This window comes from Grus americana, chromosome 18 (genome assembly GCF_028858705.1).
Source record: "Grus americana isolate bGruAme1 chromosome 18, bGruAme1.mat, whole genome shotgun sequence".
Taxonomy (NCBI): Eukaryota; Metazoa; Chordata; class Aves; order Gruiformes; family Gruidae; genus Grus; species Grus americana.
The window spans coordinates 4207963-4219205 of record NC_072869.1 but is presented as its reverse complement, the minus strand read 5'-3'; the positions used below and the strand labels follow the sequence as shown (position 1 = coordinate 4219205).

The following is an 11243-nucleotide window of genomic DNA, read 5'->3' as shown; positions in this document are numbered from 1 at the left end:
CCAAAGCACACTTCGAACCACTGCACACAGCTGTCAGGGTTTCACTTTAACAAAGCTAGTTGGTGCTTTCTCCACCTAAAGGGAGAATAAGGCTATTTGTTGCTTGCATCACTGTTAAGAGACCACACTCTCAATTTTAATTCACAAGCTAGAATATTTCTGCAGACACCTTTTTTAGTACAAAGGTTTTAAACAAAAACAAGCTTTTCATGCCTTTTGTTTCAGGCAACTGACCTGGAAACCTAACAATCAACATATTGTATTTCAAAGATAAATAACCATCTATTTCCTTGTCTTCAGCACTGATGGCACTGGGCAAGGGGAATGGTGCAAAGCCAATTAAAAAGGATCTTTCCACATTAAAACTGCAGTTTTAGACTCAATTGTAGAACATCAGGACTCCAGCTGAAGTTCTCACAGCAACAGTGAATGACCACCAAAGTACTGTCAACTGGTATAACTCCACAGAAAAAGCAGAAGTTCTTAATTAAGAAAGAGGCACATTAGGCTGTGGCTAAGAACAGCACAAGGTGAACCTCAGAGAAGAACAGTCACCAAGAGCTAAGCACAGACTGGCAAAAAGATCTAAAGCAGAAAAAGAGTCCGACAGGTTCAAAATAATCTAGATAGCAAGAATCAAGGCAAGATTCTGACAGATTCAGCCTTGAATACATCAAGCTGTAGTTAAGCATTGTTAAACTTGAAACTAATCATTGTTACTGATAAACAAGCAAGAGGAAGGAACTGAAAGCATTAACTGGAATTTCTATTATACCATAGTTGAAAGCATTAAGTACTTTAACCCCAGGATCAGGTATTATTCCAGCTACGCTCTTTGGCAAGAAATTTTGTTGCTTTGCTCAGCATAAGCAATGGTTTGAGATTAAGTCCTTTGCATGTACTAGAAGTCTTGAAAAAAAATAATCCATGAGGTATGTTCATGGATCAACAGCCCACTTCCCTCCCCCCACATCCATAAAGAAATCACTGCTCAATACCAGTTTAAGTATAATTTGAAGTTTTAATACTAAGATCTTCCCATTTCTCTGAAGCTCATAGTAAGCCTGCATGCTAACTCACAAGGCCTGACAGCTGTAGATACATTACACTCAAGCCTAGTCTGCACATATGGTCATGTGAAGGCAACAGTTAACAGTGCTGCAAAAGCTTCCTACGCTTGTAGCAGCTCATTAGCAACACCACTGCAGAGTTTTGGTTAGTGAGACTTTTAGCTACACCATTACTCCAGTGGATCTTCTCCAAAAACTGGCCCTACGCTAGTGAGACAAGGAAGAGCACCGTTTCCAACAGTTACTCAGAAGCCAGCTTTAGTTTTCTCCCCCATCAAAGCAGAGCCTGCCATGCTAAGCAATCTAGCCCAATCAAGGCAAGGCTGGGTTTTTTATAAGCTTAAATGTTTAATCAGACACAGTTGAGAAACCTTTCTGGAATTTAATATAAAAACATTTGACATTCCATTAATGTAAAGTTGTGCACATGTTGAGAAAATTGCCATCTGAAAGAAAATTCGGTCTTCAAATATCTTTATTGGAAGGCCATGCACTGCCTTCTGTTACTGTATTTCAAATCACTGTACATTTACTTTGAAAACACTGTCTGCATTTTCTAGTACAAAAAACTAAAAATTGTTTCAGGAATGTAGAGAAATATTCAACTTAAATAGCGAAAAAAGTGCACCATAATTACTGCTGCACTGCAGTCATTTCTGCATTTCCCATTTCTTAAATAACTATCCTGTTTTGATAACACACAATATAAAGAGCAATTATGAAAAACTGAGACATTTAAATACACTAAGTTATTGAGAGTAACTTGTCGGCATTGGGTAACCTATCATAGGAGCAGCACCAGTGGCAGGATACGCATACTGCTGTTGGTTCATGCCATTGTGCATATTTGCAATATTACTTCCGTACTGCTGATCATAGCCATTCTGGTAAGCTCCTGCAGGGTTACCAGCCCTGAAGCCAGCTTGCATGCCTGCAGCTGCAAAGCCATTTCCAAAAGGAGTTCCATTACTGAAACTTTGGGCACTGTAGGCCCCATTTTGAGTTTTTGCTCCAAAGTCTCTCTTTCCTAACGCACCATAGTTTCTCTCAAAGTTCTCCCTCTCTCTAAAACTACTAAATCCACCCCTTTTGCCCGCAGAATATCTGTCACGTCGATCACCTCGGGAACGACCTATTAAAAGAAACAAGACATAGTTATAAATATATCATAAAGGCTACATTTTGCATACCTTCAAATGAAGGAGTCCAGCTAGTAAGATAAAAAAGCCTTTCCCTTTCTGTCACAGCAAGGCAAACATACTACAGCAGCTTTCCCATTGCTAACTGGACTCTAGTTAGAATACTATTTTGATAGAGCTGTCTAGCCAGTGAGGAGAGTCATACACTCTGCCCTGTAATACAAGAGTGATAGCATCAAGGCAGAAAGTCACCTTCATCTTTCAAACAGGGCAGTTCAGTCCATCTTTTCTAGCTGTATGAGAAGGCCACAAAACCAAGCCCTGAAGCATTTCATTTCAGAGCAAGTTCTCAGAAGTGCATCTTTGGCCAGCACTAGCCATAGGTGTGCCACAACATGAGTGTTGAGCATTCACAGGGAGAATGTATTGGTTTTTGTTATTGGTGTTAATAAATACCTTTTCAGGTCACCATAACTGGTAGCTAAACCACCTTCCACATCCATTTTGGAGAGAGGTTGGAGGTGGAATTTTAGTTTCCATTTTGTTCCAAGAGGAAAGGTACGCACTGTGGTCAGGAACAGTACTTACCTGAACCTCTGTCTTCAATCAACTGAAGCAATTTGGGGTTGATGGCTTGATTAGCCTCACGAAGCACAGAGATGAGGTCATTTACTTGCTTAATATTGTTAGGAGTAAAGAATGTGTATGCTGTGCCTGTTTTGGTACTGCGGGCAGTTCGTCCAATTCGGTGGATATAGTCCTCTGAGGAGTTAGGGTAGTCATAATTGATGACAAATTTCACATCTTCCACATCTGTAAAGTGTTGCAGTGTGGCAAAAAGCAAGGTACAAAGTTTTGCACACCACAACAGCCAAATCGAAGATAAACATTAGACAAGAGTACTTTAAAAGAAATAATGGCTGCAAAGAACAGTGTTAGAATTATCCATTTCTGCATGAGTATTGTGGAAGAGAAAGTTATGCACACTCCGTCTGTTCCCATCTCATCACCCACCCTGTGATCCAAAACCTTACCATAAAGGAGTATGCATTTGCTTGTCATTCCCAACTCAAGAGTCCCCTTTACAAATCATCAAGTGACATCTGAATGCTTCTTGCAGTAGGGCCACTAAAGCTCACAGCAGCCTCTTCATGTGCTCATTTGAGGACCTTAGAGTAAAAACATACAAGGTCCTTCACATACACACTCATTAGAAGCTCAAAAAAAAAGGGGCCACACTGCTCGTCTTGCCAAGACCTTTGAACCGCAGCTGCAAGAAAAACATACCTGTCCCCCCAAAGTCACCAAGTTGTTTTTATGCACTGTGTCTCGTCTAGGCAAGCGCTTCCAAGAAGCCAGGGTTCACTTGAGAATGTGTCTCTCTCTGGCAGGTCTCGACATGACGACTATGTATAGGTGGAGGAACTTCGACTTTCAAAGGCATTTGAAAAGCCATTGCTTTCCTGCCCCACTTGCTAAAGTGAGAGGTGGACTTTTTCTCAGATTTCATGTGCCAGTACTCACCAATTTGTACAAGGCTTAGTACGTTTTAAAGCTGCTCTCTCCATTTCATGGTTGAAAAAAATTTCATTGAACATTGAAGTTTGTAATTATTTTCTTCGACATTTCAGCAAACTCACTGAAATTCAAAGACCCACAGATCACAGCAGACAGTATGCACAAAACTAACAGTACTGCACCATGGCAAATCATGCAAAGCATGGAGAGAAGAGAAATACCAGGGCAAAGTGAACTGTGAATGAAACTGCTTATTTCATGAGAGAACAGTTTATGGGGTAGTAGTTTAAAGGATGATCTTTGCCTTTTGAAGATTACTGGCACACAATGCTCTCAGCTTTCACCTCTCTATTTGACTGGAAGCAGCCAGCCGATCATTTCCACTAGTCCTCCATCCCCCTCGAGTCCTCCGATTGTCATGCCTAGGCCTTGCCACAAAGACTGCACCTTTATGTGAAGAAAACTTAGAAAAATGCAGAGGTTAAAGAAAGCAATAGACTTTCTTTAAATAGCTTTGGGCAACTGGCATTACGAGTTGTACTAACCTAGACCTCTGGATGCAACATCTGTAGCAATCAGGATTGGTGCTTTTCCATGTTTGAATTCTGTAACACAAGCAACTCATCAGTTTCTTCGTTACTTAACAGCTCATGTGCTTGCAGAAATTGTTGAAATACTCACCATTTAGAACCCAGTCCCGCTCCTGCTGACTTTTATCACCATGAATACCCATTGCTGGCCACCTGAAAATATAGAATTTGATTGACCTAAACCCATTCCTAGAGTGCTTTCATTAGTCAAAGATAGGGCTAGCAAATTCCAAACAGCTTCTAAAGGTAGTTTTAGCATTTTAATTGATACCTGGTGTCACTATACTTGACAGTTCTGACACCATGAACAATCAAGAGCATGCTCAGACTGTTGGGGAGGCTCACTGAAGTTTCAGTTAGACTCACCCATCTCTCCTCATTTTCCTGGTAAGATCATCACACCGTCTTTTGGTTTCCACGAAAACAATTGTTTTGTTTTCCTTCTCACTCATTATTTCTTCCATCAAACGAATAAGCCTATCAGGAAAAGATGACTGTTAGAGCTGGGATTGATTGGTACTCTGCAGGTTTGGTTTTACCAGCCTGATTTTGACTTTAAGCGTTCTCAGACTGGTGTCAGAAATCTAAAGACAAAAAAATAATTTCACAGTTCATAAACTAGAACCAACCATCAAAAACATATTGAATGTTTCCCCCCCCACTTACTACTTACTTGTCATCTTTCTCTACATCATGACACACATCCACAATCTGAAGAATGTTGTGGTTTGCACTTAGTTCTAATGCACCGATGTTGATGTGTACATATTCTTTCAAAAAGTCCTCAGCCAGCTGCCTGACTTCCTTTGGCCATGTGGCACTCCACATCAGAGTCTGCCTGTCAGGCTGGAGAAGGAGACTAGGTCAGTACAAGATCAATAGACAGTTAAGTCAAACACCCAACCAAAAAAAGTCTACCCAGACAAGTCTGAAAAAGTTAATTGCACTGCCCTTGCTTTAAAGGGCATAGTAGCATTTGTTTCTGTAATAGTGATAAATGCATGAACCACTTATACTCACTCTTATCTGATCCACAATTTTTCTGATCTGAGGTTCAAATCCCATGTCAAGCATCCTGTCAGCTTCATCAAGGACAAGGTAAGTACACCTCCTGAGATTGGTCTTTCCAGCTTCTAAGAAGTCTATAAGTCTTCCAGGTGTTGCAATGCAGATTTCCACACCTAAAACCCAAGCAGTTAAGTCAGCTGAAGTAGTGCTCGCATTGCCTCATACAGAGATGCATCAAGGCTTATCCATACCTCTTTCTAAGTCACGAATTTGTGGTCCCTTTGGAGCACCTCCATAAATACATGTAGACTTCAAACGGCATGCTCTGCTGTATTCAGCAGCTACCTGCTGCACTTGCTGAGCCAGTTCACGAGTTGGTGCCAGCACAAGACACTAGAAAAGATGCCCAGCTTTTAGTTCAATACCCATTTGACACTTCTTGTCTGACATTAGTTTTAAATGGAAAGGTTGTCATTTATTCCTTCTGTGCCAGAATGACTGAAGTGGATTTAAGTAGCCCAAACCAGCAAACTAAGTTACCTAGCATCTCAATTACTGCCAAACACTGATTTATGCTGTGCAGTAAGATATCTAGAAATTGCTATTCCCTAGAAGCTAGTGACTAAGTGGGATGTCTAGCCCTGTCTGTACAGTTTTAAGGACAATCCAATCAGGGCTTATGGAATGTTCTTGGGAGACTACCAAAACATGGAACCACTTTAGTCAGAGAAACACAATACAACTATGCACTCTGAACATGGACAATTGGGACTGAAAAAATTAAACATATCACATTCTCTAGAAATTAAGATCCCCTTTCATTTAGGAATACTCACAATAGGTCCATCTCCTCGCTCCAGGAATGGCTGATGATTTATATGCACAATAGCAGGCAACAAGTACTGTTTGGAAGAAAGAAAAGTCTCATCACAATCTCTTCCCAGGAGTGTTTGGCCTGCACTAACCCAGGCCAATACTGCTGAAAACCAGCAGTATTCATACAGGCTACAATCAAAACTTACAGACAGTGTTTTCCCTGATCCAGTCTGTGCCACTCCAACCATATCCAGTCCACTCAATGCAACAGGCCAACCTTGTGCTTGAATAGCAGTTGGTTCAGTGAAGTTCTGCCTTTGAATTACCTCCATAACATTTGCTTGAAGAGAAAGTGGAAACTTAGTAACTTAGACTTTGTCTTAATCAAGCCTGGAAGAATGACCAGTATGCTAGTCTTCACTTACCAGGAAAGTTAGCTTCATAGAAGTTTATAATCGGTTTTGGACAGTTATGGCCCCTAACTGTGACTTCTTTGCTTGATCTGTACTGTTCAACTTCTTGCTGCAAGACAAAAAACATTATTGGAAATAAGCTTTGATACCAAACTTATCTTTTAAGTTACCTCCCCCATGCCTGTTGAGCCCCATGACCCTCAGCATGTTTGCACTTATTTGTTTACTTTCGCATGAGTTGGATAGGGTACATACCACAGTACGTCTGACTACATCAGGATGTTCTTGATAGAAGTTCTTCTCGAACTTGGGCAGCTCATCTAAATTCCATTTCTTTTTTGTGAGTTTTTCCCCAGGGTTTCCAAATTTCTTCCCAGAAAGAGGTCCACCTCTACTTCCTCCAAAACGAGGGGCTCCAAACCTAAAGAAGATCATAACATAGAATCCAAGAGAAATGTTTTGGTCCTCTTCTTGTACAACTTAACCACTATCTTTCTGGTCCACTCTAACTTTAGAATTCAGATTTATAAACCCCACCTACAGGATACTGAAACTTCAGAAAACATTAAGTTGCAGATGCCACAATCTGCCTAGCTACAACTTATATTCAGAAGCTAAGGCAACACACAACATTGCAGTTTCCATAAAATGGAATTGAAAGGCCTATTAGCAAGTTACAACATAGGCAAAGCAAGGACATTAAAACCTTTGTATTACCCCACGATCAAAATGGTTTCCCACCCAAATGACACTCCCATTGTGTGTCAGCCTGCAGAAGGTGGGCAGGAGCAGTTATGAAACCTTGGTATAACTTTCCCCATAAACCATTTTCCTGTATCCCAAAAGACAGGCTTCTCTCAGTGTTTTATGAGGTCACGCGATTTATGTTAGCATTTTAGGTTAGGTCCCTCCGTTCAGAAAAGGCTCCTCTCAAAAGCCTGCCCTGGCAGCCCCGAGGCACTGCTCGAAGCAACGCTAAGCCCTGCACCAAGGACCGCTAAACTGCATCTGAGCATGGGGCTCCCTCCCCCACCCCGATTGCTCCCCAATTTCGCTGGGAACGATCCTCCCCAGCACAACACAGCGCTCCCAGAGGGGACCTGGCTGAGTGGCCACTGCTTCCTGCCAGCGCTGTTTCCTTTGTCTCTCATTTCTGTCTACGCCACATTTTCCAGCCGCTGCCATTTTAGAGTCTGAGCTGGGCGGGGGGAGGAGGAGGAGGAGGAACAAAGGCAGCAGCCGGCATTTTGATTTCCCCTCAGTCACCGCATGGCGGGGCCGGCCATTAACATCCGCTTACACAACACAAAGCGGCAGCCGGCCGGCTTCTGCCAGCAACAGCTAGAGCCGCCGTCCCCTGTGAGGGGGAAGGGAGGAAAAGGGAACCGCCCTACCGAGAGCTCCCCTAGGCTTCGGCATCGACGAAGCGCCTGGCCAACCCACTGACCCACAAACCTCCAGCTACCCGCCGCTCCCCAGCCCACCCCCACTCGCTGGGGGGTGGGGGGGGTGGGGCGGGGGTACACGGACGGGACAAGGGAGACTCGAGCGCTGCGTGGACCATCCATACTCGGGGGTATGTCCCGGGAGGGGTGTGGGGCGAGTCCCTTTCTCCCCCAAAAAAACCCCACCCGCGCCCCTCGTAAGCGGCCACACACAAGTGGGGGCTGCGCTGAGGCGGATGGACCTAGCCCCATCCCAGATTATGGGGCCACCCACGCGCAGTGGCCACCCTCGCCGGCGCTAAAAGGCCCTAAAGCCAATTCCCCTCCCCCAGCCTCCCCTCGCGAAGCTCCGGAAACCTCCAGACGGCAAGAGCTGAGGCGAAGGGCTCCAGAGCCCAACCCCCACGGCTCGCCGCCATTTTAAACGGCTGAAAAAAACAACCACCAGCACCCCACAGTCGGTCTAAGAGTCCGGACGCTGGCGGCGGCTAGCGCCGGCCGGGCCCCCGGACTCACCCTCTGTCCCTGTCGCTGGAATACCCGGGCATGGCGATGGTGGCGGTGGGCGAGACGATCCTGGTCACTTAAAGTAGGTGGCGAAAGGTAAGACAGGATCCAACGCCGTTGGTGGGGGCCACTGAATGTAGAGCGCCTCACCGCCCGGATGCCGGTTATATAAGGGGGGCCGCGGGGGCTGCTGGGAACCGGCTGCTGACGCAGGCGCAAAACCCGCCCCTTCTGTTATGTAAGAGGCCCGAGCTGTCCGGAATGCCCGCCCCCTCTCGTGTGGGTGTGACAGCGGCTCGGCCGACTGACCGGCTTCTGCGCTCGCGGGCGGAAGTTCCCCTCCTCCTTGGGGCGTGGCCTCCGCTGCCGTCACTGCCCGCAGCACCCCGCCCAGAGGGGCCCGCGCTCCCCCCCCCCCCATCTCCCCGCCCACGCAAGGAAGGGCGCGAGCGGCCGCGCATGCGCAGGGCTGCCGGCAGGCAGCAGGCCGCGGCCTAGTGGTGCCGAGTCGTCCCCCGGCTGAGGCCTCTCTGTGCGTCTGGAGGCCGCGATTCGGCCTCGGCCTGATGGAAACAGGGATTTTTTTCCCCCCAGCCGGCCTCTGATAAGCGCAGCCCCATCCCTTTCGGCCTCCCGGCTTGTCCGGAGAGCCACTCGACTCCTAGCTGGCGCACAGGAGCAGCGGTGAGGGAACAGAGAGGGCACCCAACTGCTCGCAGTGAAGTTCCCGGAGCTCAAAGCCCCACAAATATTTACAGTGGCGTGAACTGCTTGTGAAAAGCCTCCTGCAAGTGCTCCGACAGATAAAACCCAGCCTCAAGTGGAGTTGCCACGTTTTAACCAGTAACTGATACTTGAAGGAAAGGTAGATTCAGCCACGCGCCTACCTGGGATTTTTGAGAGACTAAAGGAGTTAGATGTGCAGATCCTCACGATGTTAACAGGTTGGACACAATCATATCAGATAGATTATTAAATCTTACTTTCAGCAGTGCTTTTAGACTGTTACCCATTGCCTGGGCACTTTTATAAATATTAAATACATGTGATTAGAAACAGTTACTATTTTTATCTTTTCAAATTCCACAACAAGGCTAGTAAAGCAATTCAAAGGTCACAAGTGCACCAGTGCAGTGAAGGACAGGGCTGTTTAGAAAGCACACGTTTATTAAACATCAAACACATGAACTGGGTACTGTGCTGCTTATCTGCCCTGCTTTGCTAGCGTGAGTAACTTGAATGTCTTGCTACCTGAGGCTTTAAGCACACAAAAGAAAAGGTAAAGCTGGAAGCATAAATAAAAGCAGCCATATTGCCAGACCACCTGTTTTCAGCACTGGCCAATGCAAATGCAAACAACATAAGGAAGGAGAAGTGTCATAACAACACTCCCCGTTTATATCCTCCCACTTTCTAGCAATCTATGCTTTAAGGCTTTTCTGAGACAAAAATAACTGTATTTGATGGCCATTTCTTCTCATTTTTGTTCTATTTATGCTCTTAGCTTCTAAGATACCATAATAATGTGTTTCACATTTTAATTGTACACAACCTGAAAAACATTTCAACACATTGCCTGCTAAGAGCAAGGGGCAGGAAACAAAATGAGTTATTAGAAATGGTAAGTAATCATTTTCTATTTATTTAGACCCTTTGTGGACATTAATTTCTTCTAAGTCACCTCCTCTGTAACCCAAAGCTGCAGTCTATCTAATTCTTTCTCTTTAAAAGCAATTCCACACTTCTGATTAGAAAATTGCCATTTTCTCTTTATTGACAAGAAATGCACATGGTATTCACTATCTGGGCCCCACAGATTTACATAATGAAGGCATAAAATGGTTTCGATCTGTTGTGTATCTTTTTTTTTTACTTTTATTTTTTGATTTTTGCTAAGAATGGAGCAAGGTTTTCAAAGAATAGTACTAGATGTTTCCATGATCTCTTCCTCAAAAGTAACACTTATGTTAGGCTTATCTTCATTTATGAATAGCCATAGCTGTTCCCCCCCCAGCAATTTGGAATATCACCTCGATCAATCACTTTTTCCTCACTATCAATTTGTTCTTTTAGTAGCACTTAAATTTGACTAGGTTTGTTAGTACTGCAAATTTCTAATAGGGGATCCTCTCCATTTTTTTTTTCAGTATGCGGCTACTGATTTAATATAGCTTGTTAAAGATTTTTCTCTCAAAATACTCCTTTTAACGCTCTATACCTACTCACCCTATAGACTTCCTGCTTCTGATGAGTCTGAAAATGGTGTTTACAAAGGCTGTGAAAATTAATAGCAAATTGTCCAATCTTTTCTTGTTCTTCCCTATTACATTCAGCTTAACACAGATTATTTTGATTTTTTTTGTTGTTTATATAGAACTTAGTGGTTCCTGTGCTGTTTAACCTTGCTAAGGTTTTAAAGAATTGAAAAGACTAAACAAACACAAAACCTCATCTCTGTCTCGCCGCCATGCATTTAGTCTGTACATAACTCATTTTCATTTCCTCTTTGAAAAAAACTTCATTTTTGTGTTCCACCCTTTTAAGTTAAACATTGGTTTTCCTGTGTTCTTATTTTGAGCCAACATACATGAAGCAAATCAACACAGCTTGCAGAGCTGAGTATGTATCAATCTGAAATCCATATTCTAGTATTAATTTCAATAACACTGATATGCATTTGCTTACATGCATATATGCAAAAAGCTCTTTTATGTTTATTAAAGGAGTATGTGCATTT

At 43.9% G+C, this 11243-nt stretch overlaps 1 protein-coding gene across 2 annotated transcripts; it reads right to left on the bottom strand.

Annotated features, from left to right (window-relative positions):
- Positions 1–1432: 1432 nt before the first annotated feature.
- DDX5 (DEAD-box helicase 5) lies at positions 1433–8688 on the bottom strand. 2 transcript variants are annotated; one of them, XM_054846158.1, is made up of 13 exons: positions 8540–8688; positions 6810–6975; positions 6567–6663; positions 6348–6481; positions 6162–6227; positions 5577–5718; positions 5338–5498; positions 4991–5163; positions 4684–4794; positions 4409–4470; positions 4273–4332; positions 2798–3022; positions 1433–2202 (listed from the first exon to the last, which is right to left on the bottom strand). In XM_054846158.1, the coding sequence occupies exons 1-13, from the start codon at positions 8545–8547 to the stop codon at positions 1820–1822; spliced, it is 1788 nt and encodes a 595-aa protein (XP_054702133.1). In that variant the 5' UTR covers positions 8548–8688; the 3' UTR covers positions 1433–1819. The 2 variants fall into 2 exon arrangements, with proteins under 2 accessions (XP_054702133.1, XP_054702132.1); XM_054846157.1 differs by having other exon boundaries at positions 8516–8672.
- Between the last annotated feature and the right edge of the window lie 2555 nt (positions 8689–11243).